This window comes from Sipha flava, unplaced genomic scaffold (assembly GCF_003268045.1).
Source record: "Sipha flava isolate LNK unplaced genomic scaffold, YSA_version1 76_pilon_pilon, whole genome shotgun sequence".
NCBI lineage: Eukaryota > Metazoa > Arthropoda > Insecta > Hemiptera > Aphididae > Sipha > Sipha flava.
The window spans coordinates 1,355,963-1,382,901 of record NW_020273616.1 but is presented as its reverse complement, the minus strand read 5'-3'; the positions used below and the strand labels follow the sequence as shown (position 1 = coordinate 1,382,901).

Genomic DNA, 26,939 nt, shown 5'->3' with positions numbered 1-26,939 from the left:
ATATATATATATATATATATATATATATATATATATATATATATATTGATGAAAATGCAACTTTTTCCTCGTATCATTGGTCATCGTGTAACATATCAGGCGAAAGAAAAACAAATGCCTGTGAGGCATTTCACTCAGCGTTTGTGAAATATTTTTATTCACCCCATCCAAATATTTTTGTTTTTTATGAAGTTTTAAAAATAAATGTAACGCAACAATCATAATACGTGTTGTCCAAGTCATCACAAATAGACCAAACTCTACATTTATGACAAAAAAATAAATAGTAAAATAAACATAACTAATTTTAATATTAGACCTAAGAACTTTTCAAAATTTGTATGATTAGTGTTAATATATATGTAATATACTATTAGTGTAAATTCCAAGTATGTAGAATGATAAGTTTGATTTTAATTTTAATTTTCTTTTTAGCCATTATGATTTTTACTTGTACTGTATAATAGTTATACCGGCGCAATAAATTGTATACTATACAGGTAGTGTCCCAAATTCGGCGCAATTGATGAATACCGATAAATATTGTTGATTGATAATTGTTGGGAACTTTCAAATTTATATTAATTATTTATAATAATTGAGAAGCGAAAAATGATAAAAAAATACAAAATTGATATGAAAATAATGAATAAAAATAATTAACTGAAAATATTATTTATATCCATGTAAATTTGGAAATTTTAAAATTTTAAAATTAAAGTACTTCAGCATAATTTATTGAAATACCAAACATTTTATACAGAAGAAAAAAAAGTGCAATAGATGTTTTAAAAAATAATAAGAAAGCAAGGGTAGGTGTAACTTACTTGGTAATGCTTACGAGTATTTGGTGACGAGGTCAACCGTGATCATCGAGGCGGTTTCTCTAGGTGTGACTATGTGATTAGCTCAAATTTTAATAATATAATCTATCAAAATTATTATATAAATTATATTTTAAAATGTATTTCTAACTTCATGAAAATCATAATTATTTCTTGAAATAATACTACAGACTATATTATTTTAGTATAAAAATCTAAAAATTATTATAATCTGTGATAATACTGTGTAGGCAATATAAAATGTTTTCAGCACTTTTTCGATTCATCTTAGACCTAATGAAATTGAAAAATTGAAAATTATATTTTGTAAAAGATACGTTTTAAAATGTTAATAAAGATTAGTGGAGTTAAAATTTAAGTTATACTTAAAGTAACTTTTATCAGTGAAATTCACAGGAAAATCTTCTATTAATAGAAGAATTAACATCACCAAAGCTAGATAAAAACGCGTGGTTCTCCTTATTCATTAATTTTTTTTATTCACTGTTATTTCATTAATATATAACTTATAACTAGGTTGACCAGGCATAAATTAGATATCAAAATAATCCCATAACTATTACTATTAAATCAAGTAATACAGTACAATTATAAAAGACAAAAATAACTTTATAAACAATAAAATAATAAAAATTAAAAATTGTAAATTTTATTATTATGCTATTAATTTATTTTTATTATCAGTTATTACTTCAAATATATGAAGGTATCAATAGAAAATTAATTTAAAATTAAAAAAATTGATTAATAAAACAAAATTTTACAATTACATTAGATATTAGTATGAAAGTATGTAACATTAAAATACGTTATTCAAAAACATAAAAGTATTTATACACATAAATAACTATATATTAGTTATAATTGAAAACAAAATAAGTTTGATTAAAAATATAAGTAACAAATTTTCTAAATCTTAAAATTATCAAACTTCAAATTCTTATACCTACTAAAATAGTTTAACCTCAATTAGTACTTTATAGCAAATAATCTAAATTATGGCTATTTTAATTTTAAATTAACAATTTTGTCATATAGTTCTCTGTAAAAATCCAAGAAAGTCCATTTAAACTGATATGTAATTTATTAATTTCATATTTAATTAGTTTATTTATTTATAGTTATGAATTATTTTACTATTTAGATGATAAAATGATCTTATGAAAAACTTAGAAAAGTCATCTTTATTGAACTTAGGATATACATTAAACATTTTAAATACTATATGTATAGTATAGTACAACACGTTGTCAACGAAAAATGCATAGAACTTTGACGTATGTGCGAAAATCAAATAGTAAATTATAATATATATTATATTATATTACACGTCGTTTCAATTATTTATTATCCGATAATTAATTCGTAGGAAATTTGTTTGTGTACTTCTCCGCTATTGTTTTAAAAAATTTTAATTACAATTAATATTTTAAAAATTCATTAAAACTAGTGAAAGGTCTTGGCCTACTCTCAGTGATGGCCTAGACCTTACTATGGACAACGACCATAGAAAGTAACTATAGCTTCAACCATGCGCTAACGCGCTTTCGGAATAGAGAATACTGTACAAGTAGAGGTACAAATAATTTGTCGCGACTGGGTATCATCACATTAAATTATAATTATTGTTAGGCTAATATTATTATGATTATGGGCCGTCATACATTTTAGTATTTATTATTCGTAACAGCATGCAGTGCATATTTTGCGCGGGGAAATGTAGATCGGAACGCGACGTTGTCCTAAATGACGTGTAGTCCACCTGCGATCTTTTAGAAATAACTAACTGTTCGAAATACAACGTTAAATATATCTTCTTGGACCAAAGTTTAATAAAAAAAATAACCTTCATCATACAAAATCGATATTCTAAACACGCATTATAATGTGTCAGTAGCGAGGCATAAGTAATTAGCGCTGTTAGCGATGCTCACAATTTTATTCATTCTTTCTCCATTCAATTTGAATATGAATTGAAATTAGTAAATATAATTTAATTTTACTTCAATATTTATAATTTGGCGTTACCTATATTATGATTCAAGAATAAAAACAATGGAAAAATGTAAATAATTAATTAATTAGTGTGGTGAGTTGGTTAACCACAATTATTGTATGATTAGTACTGCGGTCAAACACCACCTGGTGTTTTTATTTCCTTGATTACCATCTGGGTTTTTAGCTACGAAACTATGTCATCAAAACATATAATACAAAATATACCGACAAAAAGACAGTTACAAAAGTAACTTATTCGATTAGTGACTTGAATGACTAGGATTTTAAATAAAAACATTTTAAATCACATTAAAAAAAAAAAAATTATCAGCATAGGCCTATCCAAAATTTTTTATCAAGTCGTGCACTAGACAAATATATAATTGCAATACTAACCTAACCAGAAGAAAAATAAAATTTGATCTTGAAATTTTGAAAAAATCATTATTACCTTAAAATACATTTACGATTATAATTACAAATGTTCTAAATTCCTACTATAATTCTAAACATTGATTTGTTAAAATCATAACTTTAAACTAACATTAATTGATAATATAATTAAAGTCATATTTTGGAGCTCGTGTATGTGCATTAGAGGCAGGACCCATAGGCACTGCGTAAGGCTACGGTTACTATTGAATGGATTTCTAACAAAAATGTGTTCTGGCGGTTTCTGACAAATTCGTTAAAACAAATAAATGTCTGTTTTCCAATGAAAGTGTTTACACTGGAAGCGACCAACACGTCAGAACATACACGCCATCGTCAGAAATAGTTATAAATCAAATAAGTTTGATTTTTTTTATACAACTTGCGTCTATTATGGGTGTTTTCATGCCTTAAATTTCGATTGATTTGGTAAATTAATTTGGTTAATAAACCATGGATTACGATTAATTGATCATTCTTGTATACAATAATAGGTGTTCGAGAAATATGAGTGATAAAAATTATCATAACAGATATATTTCTCACCAAAAGTGGGAGAAAGTTGCTACAGAACTCAACACTAGCAGTTAGCAACACTAACTGCTGTAATTTAACAACACTTACCTCTCTGGTTGGTCCCATAATTCTGAAAATAACATTTGAAACTCTCTTTTATCGTTTTTTATAGAAAAAAAACAAGCTGTTTTTCAACCATTTAACAACAATATCTTCATTTACGGACTTCCTAGAAAATAAAATTCTTCAAGTTCATCTATCTTTGCTAAATGACAAAAACATATTGGCTATCAGAATATCAGAAAACACACACAGTATAACTGATCTTGTAATGTCGATAAAATATTACAAAAAATATTCATTAAAAGTCACATCCATAGTAATCGTAGCATAAGTCATCCTGCAATGACATCTCTTAAGTTCTAGTCTTTTTCCAAAAACGTATGAGGAAAAAATCAAATAATACACTTTACGAAATAAATCTGCTGTTTTATCGCAAAAGTTAGATGAATTCATTATTTTGCCAGTTCTCAAATTTATATTACTCGACCATCCAGTTATCAACTTTAGACAAAACGCCTTTCGTTACACCTCCTTTTATTTTAGTAGAGGGTAGTATGATTATAATAAATTAAGGCAATATCAGAGATTATCAACAATTATTTTATCAATTTAAGACCACTTCAAAACATTTATTATTCGCAAAAAGAATGCAGATAGTAATAACATACTTAGTCAACAATTATCTAATTGCTGAGCTATAATGCTTCACCACAATACTCTTTAAATAAAAAAAAAATAAAAAATAAATTATTATGTTAACTAAATATATAACCAATATATATATATATATTTTAAATACAAACACAAATCATCTAATCTTGCATTATCTCATTAAAATAACAGTTCAAAATATTTATAATCACCTCAGTAATAGGGGTGGTAAATCCAGTACTTTTGTAACTGTGTACTATTTAAATTTGTCTTCAAGTCTATACACTATGAACATGTCTTGTTTGGGGACACTCGTCTCATAAATATTATTTCACTATTCACAAAGTGACTAGTGTTAGTCTGGCATACCATTTAATATTTTATTAGTATTCAATTTATGAATCTCAATCTACTTGTTTTATTAAAATAAATATAATACTTTGATATATTTAGCAAGACCAGATTTAATACGATATTCAAGTTTTTTCAGCTTTTCAAATAAATTAACAAATTAATGAGAAAAACCTAAAAGACCTGGCGTACCAGAAATGGTGTCCAATTTTCAATTGTATGATAGTAGTTTTGTTATAGGCTATCTATATGGAAAATAATAAATATTTAACATAATAATACAATACATATAAGCCTAAAAATAACATTGTTCATCAGTAAAGCATTTGACACCATTATATACAATATACCTATATAGATGTGATAGATGACATAAAAATAGATAATACGATATCTCTAAACCCTGGAAGGATTATGCAACTTGATTATAAAATACACTGTTTTATAATAAATGCTCAGCTAATAAAAGAGACTCTGACAACACTAAATGATAGACATACATCTCAATGTTTGATTAGAAAAAAACGTTATTATTGCATAACATATTTATTTAACAAACATTACTCGTTATATGTTTAATATCACAAATATATGAGTGTACTAAAGAGTCGACCGGGGAATGTTTTTAAAGTCCATGCATTGGCTGCAATAATACTTACCTAAGAGGTGATTATTTCCGTTTACATTACGTTTACATTACATTACACTGATGAAGGATGCATTTGATTCAAATTGTGTAGTTAATTTAGTACTAATCTAGTCATTAATTATTATTAATTACTAGTTTTCGGTTATCTAGTATTTTTATAAATCTGCACAAATCGAAAAAAAATACCAATAACCTATATACGATAAATCATTGATGATATTTGGATTCACAGTCATCTGCAGTATCATACGCAGCGTTCAAGGTGTCCAGACACGCGTGGTCAAATAACAAGTGTTCGCACGCGGAAGACATTCATGCACGATAAATGACAAGACCACGCACAATATCTGCTGACGGTTAGACCCGATTTATCACCCAACAGTTGGACAACAGATTCTGTGGCGACCCACGACCACGCAGGTGAAACGAACCGGCCCACGTGACCATGACCATACGGACCAGAAACGCGGCGTCAACGATGGTCCTGACAACGACCGTCGCGTTGTGCTTCGCGGTGGCCGCCGCGGCCGCGACGGCCGACGACGCTCATGTGACCGTCTCACGTGACGACGTCCGCGTGTTGATGGACACGGTGGATACGCTGTTTGATGCCGCGGACACCTATCATGTGGCGCCCGGCGTCCGAGTCTTGAGGTCCACGGACGACGCCTCGCGGACCACGGAATCCGAATCACGCGCGGCCGACCGCGAGGACGATCCCGAGAAATATTTATTGGACCGGATTGCCCGGTACGCCGGAACACACATTTTAGACGTTAACTTTTCCCAGATGATCCAGAGCGCGGGCAGAACATTCAACTTGAATAAAGTTCTACGTAAGTAAAATACACGTAATACTAATTATAATACCATATTATCACTTGGTTTAACCGTCAAACTAGTGGCTACTAAGTCGAGATTATATTTTATTACGTACTACGGTACGATAGAATTATAATATTTGTAAAATTTGTATGATGATCAAAACAATATTATTGTTTTACTGTTTAAAATCGAACGATTTCAGTTGTTATTAAAAAATTTTGTCTATTATGAAATCGAAAACTTGATAGACGGTATTTATAGGGAACTGCGAAAACATTGATTGTACTCCGCTTTAAAACATTTTTTATGTACGAGTAAGCAATATTGATTTATTGGCACTTCAATGTATTTTGTTCTTAATAGCTTAAGATTTTGTTGATTGAAATAATTTCAATCTGAGATATTGAACATATTTGTGTAATCAAAGCAATAATATATTGCAAGTTATCTTTTTTATGTATCTGTCGATAAGAACAACTTTAAACATGATACTAAAAAACACGACTCAATATTAAATAAGTATAAATTAACCGGCATACAAGAATTCATAATAAACAAGTTCTTATAAATACTGATATTTTTTCAAAAACTGAAAATTATGTTTTGGTTTGATCCACATTACGCGAAATAGATAACTGGTACATATTATAATATAATAATACAAGAGAGAATAAAATCTTATTTTCGGCAAACCAAATTTATATAAATGTAGGTATACTGTACTAATTCAGCATAATTTTCACCTGCCATATTATAATTACATAACATCAGTTACTGAAATATGAGACGAAATTAATTGTTGATAAAACAATAACGTTATTTTTCACCGTGTGATGCCGTATACTTAAGTGAATCACAAAATAATAATTTCATAGGATTATTGGATTTATTTTCAAAGTTGAAAAAACTGACATAGAATCTAAAATGATGAATAATGATGGCTTAATTCTATAAATAACTATAGCTACATTGAAGTCTATAACTATTTATCTATAAATCAGTAATAATTTGAACATTTAAAACAATATGAGATGCTAATAATCAAATGAATCTAATGAACTATAATATATTAATATAACTCCGCTCTTTATAATGTATATATGAACATGCCAATGCAATATGACTAATTGAAAGATTTTAAAAAATTATATTTTTATAGTTCGATAATCACATAAATGTTTGTGAAAACAATTTTATAAAAATGTTTACATTGCAGCTAGATTTAATTTTGGGAAGAATTCGTTTTTAACCGGCTTTGGATTGGGATTTTTGGCGTTCGGCTTGAAAAAATTATTATTACCGGTAATCATTGGAGCTCAGATCATCAAATCCATTGCAATCGCTGCATTATTACCAACGCTATTAGGCAGTGTCGGTAAAGTAGTTTCTAAAGGTATGTATTAAATTAACAATCAAAAATAAACCCGTGACCGATAAAATATTTAATATACCTATATTTTTGATTACCCAATAAAAAAAATCAATCATAGTCAATACGTTTAAGATTACGATTGTTTAGACGTCAAATCTTATAATATTAATTTTTAATTAAATTTGATGGCTATAATCAATGTATATCTATTATAACTTCAATTATAATACTATTAAAATCTTATGAAATGAAAGAAAATTTATCTCTTTGAATTTTTACACAATTTTATTTATATCACGTACGTGGAGTGACCGAGCGAACTAAAGCGTCGGTTGTAACGCGCACCGTTACTGGTTCGAACCTCGGTCACGGGCGGTACTTCTCTCTGGGCATACAACTATCTGGAAGAGAAAGGCCGCCATCCTCCACTCTGAATCTTAGGAATGTTATAAAATTTGTTTTACATCTAGTTATATTTTTTTTATTTAAGACAAAAAATAAATCATGAGACAATACTCATCAAAAATAATTTATTATGTATTTAATAAAAATTAGTTCTTGTAAATAAAATAGTGTAACTTAAGAAAGAAATCAAAAATTGTTTTTCTAATCTTAAATTTATAATTTCAAATTTTAACGTTCTAATTTTTTTTTTTTCATTTTTAACAATATTTAGCTTTTATTTACAATAGATACAAATTATATATAAAATATATTTTTAATGTATAAATTAATTTGAGTTCACAATAAATTAGAATCACGATTTGCTAGAGACATGGCCTTTCTCATAGATTTAGATTATTAATTAAAATCTAGGTAGTTTATTTTTACATTAAATATATTTAATATTACTTCAGAACCCTCGTATTTGCAAACAGTTCTTATGTCTGCATTGTTCAACACAAAATGTTTTAGAATAAATACTTATAAATATATACTTATTCTTAATAGAAATGGGAAAAATGTCAATACAATACTACTGAACAATGTATATTGATAATTATTTTTTCAGGAGTATCGAACTTCGCATCAAGTTCATCACACTTTAGTCCTGGTGTCAGTTCCGACGGTCTGGCTGACTTCGAATTTAAAGACCAACAACAGAACGTCGGTTTAGGTTACGATGCTGTCGGCGCAGCAGATACTTCTGGTTCGGAAACGGGTTACCAGAGTATTTGGACGTACCCACCAGATAACAATGTGAATGCGATAACCTCGGGCTACAGCAGTAACAGGTAAAATATATTTGGTATATGTATCTTCGTTTTCTGTTTTGAGTTTCTTTTTGCATCTATATTTTGTTCAATGAAACATTCAACGTCCTCTTATAAGTCAGATCTTTATTTATTATTAAGCATATTTAATCTGTGTATGAGTAAATAAATATTAGTAAGTGTATCTAATTACACAACAGCAATAGCGTTATCATTATATTTTCGAACTGATTTTATAAACCACGCTTAATTTAAACTCAAAATTATTGCTTAATTGCTATAAAAATTGGAATTATAATTTTAATATGTACTACAGTGTGTGTTGGTCTCCATATTCAGGCATAACAAATGTTGTCAATCTAAATCAGTGGTTTTCAACCTTTTTCGGATCGCGACCCCTATTTTTAATTTTTTTATAATGCGAACCCTTAAAAAAAAAAAAAAATATTTTTTGTTCATCAAAATTTGATTTAATTACCGATAGTATATTTACATGATAAATAATTTTGATCAATTCACACTTAAAAATGGCACAAAATAAATAATTAACTTATCATTTCATCCATTATTTTTGGCGACCCCCAAACCTCTGATTCGTAACCCCCAGGTTGAAAACCAGTGATCTAAATGAACACACATTAAAGTTATAGTTTTGGATAATGAAATTATATACATCCCTATTTGCAAATCTGATTTATGTAACTCGTATGATTTTTTTTTTTTTGTTAGCACGATCAAGTTTTATTCAAGTTTTTATTCCATTCGCCAAAATCATATTTATGAAAATTGTCCCTTTTAGAGTGCGATGGCCATGGAAATGACCATTAGCAGACGAATTAAGTACAAAATCAGACAAGTCATCATCAAATAATTAAGACTCATAATTTTCTCTCAATTATTTCAGTTGCCTTAGGTCAACCCCTAGGTGTTTGTTAGATTTCAAGCAATAAAAATGGCCGAATTTTATTCATAACAATGACATCTGTATTTTTGTTGTGTTACCATTGACTATATAAATATTAATAATATTACTGATAGTTTTCTATAGTGTAAATGAATGATTTTTGTACATGTAAATGAAATGTAAATTTAGTATAAATGAATGATTTTAAGCTGCAAAATAGAACTTTAAATTAACATATTTTTATTATATTGTCAAGCCATTGAAATCATCACTAAATCTTCTATTACAATCTATCAAATCACGCATATAAGACTTTTATTTTGAAAATAACTTGTAGGTATGTAAAAACGAATACGATTATTTTGGAGAGTATGATTTATTTGTTATCTATGAAAAATATTTTATAAATTAATCAGATAGGTTACCTAAAACGATTTATGAACCTGATTGTAAAAAAAATCCTATTTTTTCAAGAATGGAAGACTTTATTAACCTAGAATGGAAAAAAATTTTCCCTTCAAAAACATAAAAATGTTGTAACAAAAAAGGGAGATAACACGTGCCATCGTTATAAATTTGACTATAATAGTTGTAAAGCAGAATCTGTGTCGTTACACGTTTCGTTGCACACAAATAAGACACGAAACATAAAACAAGAATCGCGTAAAACTATTTGTACCTGATTAATATAAACGGTGGGTATTAGGCGAAATCCGCTACAATGAGTACTACTATGTTTCGGTGTAATATATATATGAAACACACAATGAGAAAACGTAAGTACTGTGTTATAAACGGTTCGTTAAAACCACATGACTATTGAAGACAATGTCATGTTTAATAAACGTGTATACTATTAGAACGATCATAATATTGAATGTATGTGTTTATGTTATTGAAAATTTGAATAACTGCATTTGCTAATAATAATTACTTTAACAATACGCGTTGTATATTCAATTCAAATCGAGATTTCTAAAATATAATTGACAAAAATCTTTAAGACGACTTTCAGAATAATAAAAGTAAATTTACAATGAGCAATGTGATTACATTTTCTAAAAATAAAAAAATATATATATTAGTCAACCAGTCAAATTCAATAAGAATTCTCTACCGCTCCTTGTAAATATACCGAATTTTTTTTTTTTTATATTTATAACAGCAAGACGTAATGAGAAGAAAATGAATGCAACAATAGAAAAATCAATAACTTACTTTGGACATGGAAAATAATAGAAAGAAAATATCGAAGGAAAACGATAGAAAAATTCAATATGAAAGACGTGCACGTACATGGTCGTCTGAAGGATTGTGTTACCGTTGGCACGCGATTTTTTCGATTGTATTCTTTTGGCTGCGTTTTACAGTGATATCGCGCGCGGAACGAGACAAATAATTGTTCGTTGGAACATCACCACCAACACCTTCGTGTCCATATATTCTTCAAAAAGGACACAGAGAAGAGAGAGAAAAAGATAGAGAGAGTGAGCTCGCATGGATGAGCTGAAACATGTGCTCTCACACGCGCGTGTGTGGGAAACCAGTTTTTGGTTTCGTACGTGACCGAAGTGACCGTTGTTCATCAATTCCTATGAATCATAATAAAAGTAATAATAATAATAATAATAATAAAAAGAGAAAAACGCAAAAATAATCGGCAGAAGTAATTTTAACCTCAATACAACTCGCGTCGGACAACCTAGTTAACTTTGGTAGTCTGTTTACAAACCCGACGAAAGCAAAATCGAAATTATTACGATGAACACGTCGCGAAATGTTTTGACAGTTGCCTGCATAAGTATACAACAGGGGTCACCAACCTTTTCTAACAAATGAGCTACATTGGAAATGTTAAGTCACTGGTAATCGAAATCTAGATTTTAGGAAGAGATTTTTTTGATAAGCAAAAAAAAAAAAGATCTAATAATTGTTTATTGTATCTCTATTTTTTACTTCATTATCATAATAATCTCATATTCTAATAGTAAACAAGAAAAGTAAAGAAAACAAATATAAGTTTATTAATGTGATACCTGACATTGGTTTTTTGCTAAACCAATGTCAACATTTTTTATTACAATCAACCTATATTTCTAAAAAGATCGACTGGTTAGTACCCCCTGGAATATAGTGTAGGAACTCTTGGACAACATGCTGTACTCTCCGATGGAACTATTATATATTTCAGCAATATATTTACACATTTATAAGTATTAGAATAGTTGACTTGGTAATTGATGGGAAAAAATAACTAAATTGTTAATGTTTTTAAATATTATATATTTGCTTAGAATTCTACTTTTAGATACCTACAGAAAAATAAAATGTTAAAGTTAAACAGTTAATATATCAATTATTTAATAAAATGTGAAAATATAAGCATAGAAATCACGACTTTGAACTTATCATATGATTTATTTACATACCGTGTTAGTTATAAAAAAAGATATACATTTAAATTAGTCTACAGTAAACTTGATTTACCCGCAATTCCTTCCGAGAGTTAGAATTTCGACACGATTTTTTCATATACCATTATGGTTATCGTAGATTACAAAAATAAAATTAATTCCATTTTGTAAGTTAAAAAAGAATTGAATTATAAAAAGAAAAAATATTTGTTGTTTGAACAGTATAATGTTTCATTAATAATAAGTTATTATTAATTATTATTATTATTAATTATTATTATTAATAATAACAAAATATCGGAAAAAATCTTGGAATATCAAACTGTTTTCATAATATCGACGTACTTCCGCTAGGACCAGTTAGTGATAGTGCGTGGAGATGAACAGTCAAGGTCAACACTACACCTTCCTGTAGGATGCACTACGAGCATTTCTGAAAGAGAAATTCATTAATACCACGGAATGTGTGTCAGACGCTTGGTTTATAATTTGTGTGGGTATTATATACATATACGTTTAAACATATTTACATATATATGTGTATGTGTGTGAACGCTTACCGTGTGTGTTATACATGAGTTGACGCCGACCGCATTGTAGGCCAGATACATAAATTAAATTATGACACCACCGCAGTAACACCACTTACAGTACCTAGAAAACATAAGGAATGATTAAAACTCTTTATCGATAATGAACGATAAATCGAACAACTTACATCCAGCAATATCGACATTAGACTACCTATAGACAAATAATATGAACTTAATTGCTTGATTTTTTTCTATAACCGAAAAAATTATAATCAGAAATACAACAATGTAAAATACGCAAGAAAAAAAAAAATAATAAGACAATTGCATACTTTCTGGACGTGTAGCATAATATACCGAAATGCTGATGACATAAAAGCGAAGTTATATTCAAAGCAAGACAGTCTACTAATCTAACAGTAATTATTGTCATAATCCTTATAACAAGAGTTGCAGATTTACAAGCACTGGAGTGATATAATTTTTTTTTAGATACTAACCGATAGTCTAACATTAGGAATCGAAATCTAAAATTCTTGTTACTTTAAACATTGTTAATATTTATACTATAATATCAACAACATCGATTAAAAGGGTACGTACAGAGGGGTCATTGCTTCCCCTTGGGTTTTTTTTGAAACTGTATGTCACTTAATAACATGTGCATCATCACTAATATAAAAATATAAAATATAACTGGAGTAATAACCTGTTCAGCTGTCTATTAAGAAAAATTAAGTATTAAACTTGTACTAAAAATAATGAAATTTTGTGTGATGGTCATATGGTCATACTATGTTAGATCATATTGTACAAGGAAAATGTATTAGAAACTACTTCCATAATTTTTATTGTTAATGGAAAAATGTTAAGACTTGAATTAAACAAAAAAGACATTTTTGAAAAGGTAATACAGATTTTTTGAAGTTATGTGGTTATATTGTATTATTCTAAAAATAAAACTGACTACCAGGTACACGCTCAGAGGATAACAAAATATATTTGAATGGCTTACTTTGATTTGATCACATTTCATACATATGTATACTTAAACATTTTACTCCGCTATAGTTTATTAAATATAGCCATTTATACATTATAATGTATTAAATCTATAAATTTTGTTGTAGTTTACTTCAAATGACAATACAAATTTGATTTTCGTCGTGGGTGAAAACTCGTATTTTTGAGCTACGTGCTCACATAGCTCGCCACACAACCAACTACATATATTCGAGAACAATATAAAATCATATAGAATATGCGTGTGTTAACGTTGTACAGCATTTAACGATGACGTATTTCAATATTTGTAGGTGATAGCAGTGACGTATATAGGAGAGGAGCCTAGTGGGTTACAGCCCCCCCCACCCCCCGAAATGTTTTAAAAAACTTAAAAATTATTTTTAATATATGTTATATTTTAATGGTGCTTTATGCTTATTTTGAATTTGCGTCCAACACCAAATCGTTTTGAGACTTTCGATAAATGGAATGTAGATAAGTACCTATTGTGTCTTGTTAGTAATTTCTTAAATAGCAGTGGTAATGTAACTCTGTTCATAGTAGCCCCTCCCGAAAATATTTTCTGTATACACCACTGGGTAATAGGGCTAAATTTTATCGACCTGATATGATAATAACATATTACTTCTGTCTTCTTTTGTAATTAATCACAATTGTTGGAAATTCAAAGAAATAGTTTAAACAACTTTTACTTTTATGATAAAACACAATGTTCAATATTATTTGACCATATATTTCCTGGAACATGTATCTATCTATATATATTTTCTCAATAACCCGTGTATTAGTGACTCAGGATAAAATAAAATAAATATAATTTCGAAAATATATTATACTGGTCGAAAATTCAGAATTCATCATTGTGTTTTAGAAAGATCCATCGTATTTGAACACGACGCACATAATAGTTATTCATAATGCTAGATGAATTTAATGAGTATTTAAACTCCAGATTCACCGACCGATTGATTGAACACCATGCGTGCGCTTTAGTCCGTATATTATTATTTATTATAATATGTATTTGTGTCGAGCGCATACTACGTAATGCATATCATTAAAATTTGAAGAATTGCGTTCTTTAGCGTTCGATGAAAATATATAACAGTCGTTTCTATTTTGTGATTAAAGCATTGTAATATAATATAATATATTTTATTATAATGCTTTAATCAATGAGTATAATATTATTATACTCATAATATAATCAAAAATAATGAACAGGAATTTCAAATAAAGGTTTCTAATATGAAATCATTCAGTTAAATACATTTTAAGTTAAATAATATTTCATTAATACTGCATGTTTAAACAGTTGAAATTTGGAAGAACACTTAACTAACTCCATTTACGAACTTATCTGAAATGAACATTTATATGTTATAAATTATGAATACTTTATTCTGTCATTCTTGTATCCTACAATTTCACATGAGAGCATAATACTTTTATACGACGCAACGGTCATATTTTTAATTCGCATTTCAATTTTTAATTTTTTTCTAAATATAAATATTTGAATTTAATTTTGAATAATTTACTAACTATATATAAATGTTATACTATTTTCTGCGCTAATCCTTTTAATAATATTATTATACTTTATAGATATCCATTGAAATACGGCCAGAATTCAATATCCAGCACTAAGCTGCAATCGGGTAATTACTACACAAAAGACAAAACCGAGGACTTCAAAGTATTCCACACTATACCAGCGAGTTCACACTTATTGGCCAACTACGACCCATTCTACAGTCCTCTGTTATCCAGAATCGACACCGTGTTTAAACAACTTGGCTACACCACGGAACCGTGCCGCGAACGTTTGGTTTGTCAGATGTACAGGAATCCTGCAAAGTTTGCACCGTACAGTAATCTCATTTCAGCACAGTTGAGCAGGTTAGTAATTAAGATACAAGTGGTACGCAGTAATGCTTATAATCGTTTATTATATGACATATAATATGAATTGAAATTATCCAAAAGTACATATACAAATAGTAAATTGCACTGAAAAAAAATATAAACAGCAGGCAAATAATAATATAACTCGGTAATTTTGTAAAAAAATTAACTCTTGGTCCTATAAGTTGATATAATATGAATTAAGGTCTATATTTTTGACTCGTTTTTGTACACTCAACCATTTTATACACCAGTTTTGAGTATTAGTTTAAGCGTAAAAGTACCAAAAGTGGAATTGTTAAATACTTGGATTATTCATATCCTTAATCACCTATTTGAGTACTAGTGATCAGAGAAGGGGCTTTACCGGATCTGGCTGACCGGAAAACGATCAACCACTCTGAATTGCTCACGTTATGCTCTAGTAAAGTAAATAGTTAGTAGCATTTTACGAAACTATAAAAACAATAAAAATAAAATATATTTTAATAATAATTACCATAAGTGCCTATAAACGAGTAACATAATTTTAATTTATTAAAAATCAAAATACATTTTGTCTAAAAATAAATGTCCATTTCGTTGAGAAGACCTATGTTAGTATACAGATACTAAATATTTTTAACGCGATATTTTTACATATTTTTAATCTGTTTCTTTCATCAACTTAATACTTTTATTATCATAAAGTATAATTTTACAATATTTAGTAACAGTAGAATTAAATTTAAAATGTTCATTATACTAACGCAAGCATTCATAAACATAATAGTGATATTAAACACTTGAAAAATTTTTTGGTTGATAATTTTTAGTGTTTTGAACAATCATATGTAACGTATTAAACAAGATTTTAAGATATGTATGTTTATTTTTTTATTTTATATTTTCACTATTATTATAACTAATATTTTTTGTAGATTTTTTTCTATTGCTTTTTTCGTCCTATATTACAGCATTACAGTTTTAATTTGTATGTAAATTCATAATTTACGTTTTTACAATTATTTAAAACTTTTATTTATTTTTATCGAGAATTTAGAAGAAGTATTGTATAGAGGGAAGAGTAGCTTTGGGAAAACAGTATGGAAAGTATGGAAGGATGGAGATGGCAAAGCGACGGGAAAATGAAGAGGATGTGATGAACGTCAGAAATCGTTTCATCAGCGAATTGGAGAGGTTTATATCATGGAACCAAGGAGAGTTAAGAATAGATGGAAAGGCTGATCAGAAAAACAGGGAAAAAATTTGAAGGAAAAATGAATTAATAGTTGGCTCATACTTTTTTAAAGTTTTATAGAGGGTGGAATGAATAGAAATGGGGATTTTTAATAAATGCAGAATGATTATATTTTTGGGAGATGGCCAGCAAGTCAGCAGTCTTATTACCTAGAATGCTCACGTAATTTGGTAATCAGATGAATTCGACGATGTTATGTATCGAGAAGAGTTAGCGTAAAAGAAATTTATTCGAAAGGATGAGTGAATAAAATAAAGGGGTTAAACTGTAGAGATAATAGGCATGTTTAGGAATCAGTAACTATGAGAATGGCGTTAAAATTGATCGAAAAAAATTATTGAAGGGGGTACATGATAGAATAACTTTCGATAGTAAAAGATACTAATAGGTGGATATTAAAATTAAAATAAATATTAACTGATGGAATGAAAAATGATAAACTAGAGGAGTAGAAAGAGGCTTTTTTTAGGCTGTATTACAATATATTTGTATTTTTTATCATTGACTACAAAATCACTATATTAGCCCCTAACCAACTTATAAACCTGTTTATAAAATAGGAACTAATTGCAGGCAAAATTGATTAAAACTCATCGCGTCACCAGGATATTCAGATAATTTTATTCGATTTAGCCCAATGCACATGCACTGACCAATAGTGTATAAATGGGCGTGCGTGTATGACTTATAAATGCAGTACAATGATACTTTCACTCGGAGTTTAAAAGTGCTTTAATCATATGTATTTATTATCTTGCAGTTGGCGCTACCGCGACAATATGGGTCACGGCTAGAAACAAGCCTCTTATTAGGCTGTTAGACAAACACATTATTAAAATATTACCCAGATGAATAAGTTATATGTATTCTAAAATAAGCATGTGATATGATAAGCAGTTTTCGTCGACAATATTGTTTTCTATTCCGTTTAAAAACATGACGTGTTAAATATTATTAAACGAGTTCGTCATCGCTTACAATTATAAGAAATCACTATGGTATATTGCAAATAATCATTCGTTGGTATTTTGCATTTTTATATGACAAATACAATTAAAAATAATTATCAATCCTGGCCCTATGCGATACTTTATGATGCTGCGTGATTTTTCTCTGTCCTCTAAAGGGCATTGCAATTTAATTACAATTTGATCGTAGCAGCGGAAGTTATAATTTAATTTTAAACAGAACGACCTGCATGAACGCAACTTATAAACGTAGTCAATGTGATATCAATATTGCCAGCCCAAAATTTATAAATAATTGATGTAGCTACACTGCACAACAATAATAATATTAACGTAGAATATTCGTTTCAAAAGACATTTAGTGAAATTTTTTGAAGATCATGCCGTTAGATATTTTACTATGACACTAAGAAACTGTATTTTGTGTATAGGGGGATTATTACAGTTTCGCTTTTCTTGCAAAATGGACTAGATATGTCGAATAATATGTAACGATTCAATTAAACACTATTTATACCTACCAATATTTCAGTTTATTTCTGCATTGGAATTGAATATTGAATAGTAAATACAATAATGAAAATTAAAACTTATAAAATCTAAATCAAATAATACATATTTTTATATCAATCGTCTAAAAATAGTATCATCTGGGAATATTTTACTGGACAATATTTTTATATAAGTTCTAATTTACGATCTAGTTGACATTTGTATAAAATAAAGCGTTATTTTAATTAATTACGTTTTTGCATAATGTATAATAACTAAAAATCTATAATTAATAAATAGTTAAAAAAAACTGGGTATACGTTATAATATGTAATGAGTTCTTTAACCTCGAACTTTTATTTTTCATTGTGTATAAATGTGTGTGTGTGTGTGTGTGTGTGTATGTGTGTATGTATATAGATTTATTAGTCGTATTCAATTTTATACCATAAAATTTGTTCTTATAATATTTGACTCAACCATTAAAATGTAGTGAATATTTTCAACTGATTCTAGAATTATTTTAAACTGCATGGATGATTATAAATATAGTATATTAAACCTGCGTAGAAAAAACATATTTAAAACTAGTTTCAAGGCGATGAACATCAGAGTTCAACATGTAAATACTTACATAGTCGTACGATTTTGTCAATTTGATAAAGGAGGCTAAATGTGAAAGTTTGATAATACTTTCTTACATTCATTACATTCATTACTTAAAATTATGTCTACAGGTGTAATGAATTTGTAAAAATGTTTAATATATTTTCTCCAGTGACACTGATTAGATTGTCGTATACCTAACAAATTCACGAATATATAGTTACAAGCTCGCAATGACAATAAATGACAAGCGTAGTTTTAAAAAATATTTTTTTATTCCGATAGTACTTACTCTTTATTTTTTAACAGTGATTGTTACATTATATAAGAATGTCTTTAAAATATATAAAAAGTAAAAAGAATCACAACATTCTTGATGACAATAGCAATTATAAGTACCAATGTGAATGAACAAGTAATAGTACCTATAACTTTTTGGGTAGGTTAACGTCGTTAATAATTCCCAAGTTTGGAAAAGATGCAATTTGGTACAAGTCGATTTACTTAACAAAAACACGAATGTAAAATAATGATAAAACTGTTTTTCTTTCATGCTCAATCTTATAAAATACGACACTATTGATATATTTTTCCTAATATTTCATATAAAATAACAAATATATCCTCGAAAGGTAAAACACAATGTGCTGCTGGAAAACAGTCTTTTTTTTTTTAAATGTATAGTAATAAATGACAGAAGTAAATAGTTGTCAAAAGTATATGGCTGTGTAATTTTGAAATTAGACTTCGAAACGATTTATTGCTGGTGTTGAGTTTTATAATAAAATGTTAAATCAAAAATTTACAAGAAAAAAAACGATAGTACCAGTGCACAACCATGTGTGAATAGTACCGATAGTTAACCTAAAATTGAATCGAAATCATTATGAAACATTATTAACGGCGTATTATGATTTTCAGTATCTAATTATTATATTTAGTATAAATCTAAAAAAATGTCACTTGCTTAAAGAATTGACATAAAATAACTATAATGTTTGGTTTCAGAGAACTGAATGAACTGCGCAAGCCATCTTCAGAAAACCCGGAGATATTACGATTTTTCAAGTACATGAAAGCTGCTAAGGATGGCCAAGACAATCAGGAGTGTGAGTTGATATTTTCTTCATGTGTGTCGCAAAGGTCTCCGGATGACTCAGTGCCTATGATGACAACATACAATGAAATAAACAAACTGGTGCAGGCTAGAAACGCGAAGAAACTTGAAGAATCGTCGGTATCGTCCACCGCTGCAGCAGCCATTAGTGCCATAAACGAAAGTGAACAGACATCGGTACCTACATTGAAGTAAGTGTTGTCGGAGTTTGTCGATCGAAGTTGGGGATTGGCCAAACCCTAGAACGATGGACGATATATTATCATACACATATAATTCTTCAAAATTTCAAATATATTTCAATTTCATTTTTCAATATCTAAATCACAATATAGGAGTTAACTTTGACAAAAAGCTAAACCAACCAAACAAACAAACAAACTAAACAAACAAAATTTAACTCCCATATCCGTACCCTCAACATTTTTTTTTTAAATTATAACAAAAAAACAAATAACAAAAACAAACATCACAGTGCCACCAGTGGGCGGCTTCTTCGCCCAAATCTACATGTCATTGTAATACTTAATCATCACTTATGTGTATTAATAAACTTAATTATCACCAAATTCTATAAATTGTAAAAATAAATAATAATAAAAGTACAGTTCAATTAATTATTAAAGGGTATTAGTTTAAATCTTCGAATTATTAAAATATAGTCGCCTTTAGTCTTTAAAAATGTTAAAATTATTTTTTCAAATACCAGTGACACTTTCTCAGTTCTACGCTCCCAAATAATTATACTCTGTGTCTTATAGATCACCTAAACGAAAATATATATGTTTAACGTATATACAACGTAAACAGCATGAATTCAAAACTATGTGAGTTTATAAATGAAAGAAGAATTTGAAAAAAATATAAAATTATTTACATTTAAAACGTATTTAAGCTGTTGACTCTTCATAAAATATATTAAAATTTCTCCGTTTTCTCTTGGTTTATACTATCCTTATGTTCATGGTTCAAATACTAAATTTAATTTTTATATACTTAAGTCAATTTTTTAAATGTACTAAGATTTATATTTATTTCATTTTTAATTTTAGGTGAAGAGACAAAAATATTAAAATGAGGTACGGCGTTTTTTTCGATCCAGACAATACGACGTGCAGCATTCAAGTCATTAGAAATTATATTACAATACCTCGACTAGCTCAATTTAGTTTTTAGTTGTAAATGCGTTTTAGCTAGTTGCCTACATACACACACATACACACACACACACACACAAACACAAATACACAGTACAAATACATATACACACTTTTTATAAATACGTAGAATAGATTATTTATTTATTGTCAATTATCATTATAATACTTATATAAGTACCTACTTATAATACCTATGTAATATAAATCCATATGGATGGTAAACATAACATTTCGATAATTTGTCATCAGTCGTTTTCAGTTACTTTTCGCGTTTTTTTTTTTTTCTTTTTCAATCAATTGAGGAGAGGGACTTATTTTTTAAACGTTAAATTACTGACAAATTCATCGAATTTTATGTTTTTAATAGTTATCGGTGTTTTCATATTTTTAAACAGGGTCGGTATCGAAATTACCTAGAGCTTAGTCGATGTCATGTGACACACGAGCGTTAGAAATATTACAACTGCGGTTAGTATTTCAAAGCTCTATACTATTGAAACATCTATTACTTACATATTTATATTTATTTATTTACATATTTATTTATTTATTTATTTATTTATTTATTTATTTATTCGTTATTCAATTTCGAATTGCTCAAATTGAAACTCATTCGAAGAATATTGTTTTTAAAACGGTTTCAAATATTTCCTTACAAACCGATATATGTTACATATCGTATGTAAATATACGAATACATGTTGAATGAGAATATACCTAACTTCGAACTCGTACTTCTTCGTAGTAAAAGGTATCAATATTATAATTATTATTATTACCGACCGTTATTGTAAAATTGTAAAAATAATACTTAATATATGATAAATGTTACGGAAATATTTCTTGACATTTTACACATACTACAAAGAGGAACACTTCGCTTATTTTCGTTTTATGCAAGTATATAATGTAAGAAATTAATAGCCTAGAAATGTATTTTAAACTCTAGACGAGGAAGAAAAACTAGAAATAAAACAATAAATTGTAAATAAAAGGGAGAATGTACAATATTTAAAAAATATAATTTTATAAAACATCTTAAAGGTCTCAAATTTAGGCCAAATAGATTTGATCAATAAATGTCCAATATATACACGCTGTTAGATATTATAATATGGGTTTATTTTCAATACATTTTATTCATACACAGATACATCAGTCATATTATGTATCGTAATATTTATTAGATTTGATTACATATTTTTGTTCTTTAATACTGATTTGTCTAACTAATTATTTTTGGCATTTCCTTGGTCCATTTTCCTTGTGTAATTTGCAATAACGTAGTTGAAAATCATATCACTGAGTTAGGTTATACATGATTGATTTTCAAAAAAAAAAATGCCCAAAAACCAAGAGTATTCTTGATAGGGTGGGAGTTTGTGGAGGTGCCCCGCAAACATTTAAATAAGGTTTTTTATTTTATCGAATAATTATTAAAAAATATTTTATTGTTGTTGAAATAATTCTAACATTCAAATTATTTACCTTAGTATAAAAAAATAATACATGGGGGGAAATAAACATACAATGTAGATAAAAATAGTTCAATTTACGAAATAATAAATAAAAAAAATAATACGAATTTTCGTCAACAAATTACTATAATATTATTACTTATTATGTATTATTGTTATTGTTTTTATTTATATTTTTATCATTGTAGTCAATATTTTGTAATTAATTTGTGCATTAATCAAACGTAGAGAATAATATAATCATGTTCTAAAAGTATAATCGAAATTATATCGTTATTTATCCTTGTGCCTTAATTCACTTCAATATTGTTGTTAACTTTTCATACAACGAATATTTATTTATAATTGAGTATCTGTAATCCCAACCGAATGTAAAAAAAAAATCGTTTTAAAACATAAACAGAGGTATTGAATAACTTTTTGTTTTATTTAGTTGTTTAAGTACGCTGAATAAAATAACAAAATATTAAAATTCGTAGTATAATTCTTTTGATTGAAATAATAACTTTTTCCAAAATACAAGCTGACAAATATAAACAAACTATTAGATCACAATAATACACAAATAGTTAACATTTGCATGACAATAGAAATTGCGATGTTCGTGAGTTTCTTAAGTTTCAAAATATATTTCCATTATATTGCATACAAGTAATGAATTCCAGGATTATAAAATAGTATTAAAAATACTAATCCGGAGCAAAATCAAAAATTAAAACTGGAATATTCGGATTTGGAGAATACTTAATCACAGAGCTGTAATATAATCATCAATGAATGAAAATTACTAAACATCAATCATAACCAGTTTATGATTACCATTAAGCAAGTGACAATGATCAAATAATGCATATAACCAAGGTGAGTTATTGGTATGTGAATGTTGGATGTATGCCAGCAAAATGAAAGCTGATTAATATTTAGCATGCAATGAAGTTTCTTCTTAACAATTGATATAATGCTAAACTATTTCTCTAGTGGAAACAATGTCTAACGTTCCATACATATCCACAAATGAAGTGATAATATGCATCAAAACCAATTAGAAATATAATTATGTCTGCGAAAAGACACATTCCAATTGTCAATCAGAAACATAATTATAACTAGTCAAGTCATTTATACCTAATATTTATAGGTAAAAATTCAAATGGCATAACTTGATTTTACCATTATTTGTATTGTTATTGCAGACAGTAGGATAGTTGACAAAATCACATCAAAAGTACACAATATTTTATTGATTATCAAAAGATTAGATAAATCAATATATTACACCAAATTGTTAAAAAAAAAAGTACAGATTAATTTGAAGGTATAACAATATATTGTTGTACAATTATAATCAATGGTATTATTAAATTAAACATAATTTGTATAAGCTAAAATTTGATTCAGTAATATGGAAACTAAAATGTTTGTATAACTAAATTATTTTATTTATTAAGAAGTACACATTTTAAAATATATTAACTTAAATATGGACTAATATATGGTTATAATGGTGATGTTTATAGTCTGTCTTAATGAAATTATTGTGATCAATGATTTTTAATACTCAATTAACATACAATATGAAATGACACATTTTTTAATTACTGAATAAAATGTTCTACAAATAAGTTGATTTAAATTTAAAATTTAAATGCTGCTTAACAATATATCGATAACATACATATTTGTAAAGTATATTACAACATAGGGTTGTTCTCTAAATAGTTTACTTAATTCCTATATTGGATAAACTCTCTGCTACATGTGTACTGTCCACCGATGGTTGCAAAGATCCATTGTTACCAGCTTCCCTATTACATTCTTTTTTGTGAACAAACCAATGAATGCGTTGACATTCACGATTACAATATTGTACGGCTTTGCACTTAGCACATTTTTTGGTAGCATTATTTTCAGCACACGTAGCACAGACACGTTCTTCACCAAATGAATCTACACCCATACCATGTCTATTTCCAATCATCACTAATATAACATTGAGAGCTGACATGCTATCTTTACCTCGTGTCAGACTGGCTACTATCTAAAATTAAACATTAATAATATTTAGAACAAAAAATAATGGGTTATAGTAATGTATTTCCATAGCTTAAAGTTTTTACCGCAAAAATAATTATATAGACCCGAGAGGAGTATGAAATCAATAAAAATTTTTATTTTAAAAAAATACCTTTTGCAATTTAAATCTTTTTGGTACATTACTTGTTGCTTTATTTAAGGTGAACTAACAAAACAAGTACTTGAATGAACTAAGCAAAAGTATACTTGTTTTAATACCTTGTGAATCATATTTGTTATTTAATATATTTTAGAACAAATAATTTATAATATGGGTACATCAAATATTGTAAAGGCTTAATAGTATATCTTTTCATCAAACTACGATCAATCTTATTTGATATTGTACTACAAAGTTAAAGTGCATAATCGTAGCTTATAAATTTACCTTTATTACTAGAAATCAATTTTTAAAATAATTAAATAAAATAAAAGATATAACAATAGAAAATTATTATACCTGTCTAAAAATTGTACAATCTCTGTAAGGGAACATTCTAATGGAATCCATAAGAAACTGTTCTAAGTAATTTTCATTTTTCAATATTTTCTTAATGAAAAATTCTTTAGGATCTGATTGTTTTTCATTTTTCACGTTGCTATAAATAATGAAATTAAAATACATAAATTTGATGTTTTATTACATATTAAAATTATGACTTACTGGTGTTTAGCAATTTCAATTAGAATGCTAGCTAAATAATGAAATTTAAAGGCCATCACTTCATTAGATTCCATTTGTTTTTTTATTTCACGTGCCGACATCAAATTTAACACTTTATAAATTGTTGACGCATTGTCGTCCACCAGAAAAACGGGAGGTATTTCCAGTGCAACTTTTACCGGATGGATGTTGGTCTAACAAAATTATTAAAGATTATTTGAATACAAATAACATATATAATTATTTGTCTTGATTATTATATATTGATATTATTAATAAATACCATCATAATGAATTTATGAACAGGTTTAGCCAATGCTAAAGGTAACTGTGGTTCACCATTAATAGTTTCTGATAATGTATAACACATAACTTCTTCTTCGGGTACATAATTACTAATGACTGCCACACAGTTGTGATTACCTTAGGAACATGACATAATTATAAACACATGCAGGACAAAATAGTAAAATATAATGATTATTACTGTACATAATTTACAAACCGACAAAGGCTCCCATTTGAGATGCGTTACGACCTACAGTGTTGGTCAGCTCGCTTTTGGCACCGGCAGCTAGCAGTAAGCTGCACACAGCAGGATTGCCACTCAGGGCGGCGAAATGCAATGCGGTGTACTTGTACTTGTGCTTTCCAGAATTGACGTCGGCGCCCTAGGGTGAAAAAATAATGACAACCCAATCGACCTACATAGCCCATCTCCCACGACTAGAGCGATGTACCAGCTACCAGCGCTACTTACCCGGTCCAACAACCAACGGACGATTTGCTCATTGCCCTTGTACGCGGCGTGCTGTAACGGCGTCATGCCATGCTCGTCCAGTATGTCCGTACCAAGGTTATGGTTGGCGTAGATCTTCTGCAGCCGATCAAAGTCGTTGACGAATATCGCTTTGAAAACTTCGTCCACCCCTTCCGATTGGATGCTTTTCGTCATTTCGCCGGCACGGTGCGTACTACTTGGGTGTTTCACGAAGACAATGGTCACAGCACGATGGACGGCCGCAGAAAACGTCTATAGAAATCGCAGAAGGACGAACGGTAATACGGCAACAGGCACCACTACTGACAGTGCGGGAACGGAAGTCACGGAGAAGACGTAACTGGTGTGTCGGAAATTATGTAAACAAATCAGGTACCGATCGATCGCGATGTGATAACGACGTACGGTACGGTGTGCCGGAGCTGCTATTATCGTCTCGAATTGACCGTGCGCGCGTTCTTGCGGTCCGCGACGGTTACAACTATCGGATTACGCGTTTACCGTGGCCGTGCGCGATCGTGATAATCTACACATGGGATTAGTGGCACTGATTTAGTGCACGGTCCAAGAAGATTTCCGTGCACCAGTCGCGAAAGCTGGGGTGGTGTTAGGGGGTTTACCTCCAAAAATGTCAAAAAGAAAATGTTTTATTTATAAAA

At 28.6% G+C, this 26,939-nt stretch overlaps 2 protein-coding genes across 2 annotated transcripts in view; one reads left to right on the top strand and one right to left on the bottom strand.

Annotated features, from left to right (window-relative positions):
- LOC112692684 overlaps nt 1-21,838 on the top strand; it is a 30,848-nt gene extending 9,010 nt beyond the window's left edge. The window contains exons 2-7 of the mRNA XM_025567423.1: nt 5,738-6,341; nt 7,547-7,723; nt 8,715-8,937; nt 15,402-15,695; nt 20,016-20,315; nt 21,177-21,838. Of these exons, the coding sequence (XP_025423208.1) occupies nt 5,951-6,341; nt 7,547-7,723; nt 8,715-8,937; nt 15,402-15,695; nt 20,016-20,315; nt 21,177-21,180 (1,389 nt within the window). The 5' untranslated portion in view covers nt 5,738-5,950 and the 3' untranslated portion in view covers nt 21,181-21,838. The remainder of the gene's footprint in view (nt 1-5,737; nt 6,342-7,546; nt 7,724-8,714; nt 8,938-15,401; nt 15,696-20,015; nt 20,316-21,176) is intronic.
- A 2,228-nt stretch (nt 21,839-24,066) lies between these two features.
- LOC112692682 (ankyrin repeat and MYND domain-containing protein 2) lies at nt 24,067-26,939 on the bottom strand. The gene is made up of 6 exons (XM_025567421.1): nt 26,260-26,939; nt 26,005-26,170; nt 25,783-25,922; nt 25,500-25,693; nt 25,296-25,434; nt 24,067-24,800 (listed from the first exon to the last, which is right to left on the bottom strand). The coding sequence occupies exons 1-6, from the start codon at nt 26,452-26,454 to the stop codon at nt 24,483-24,485; spliced, it is 1,152 nt and encodes a 383-aa protein (XP_025423206.1). The 5' UTR covers nt 26,455-26,939; the 3' UTR covers nt 24,067-24,482.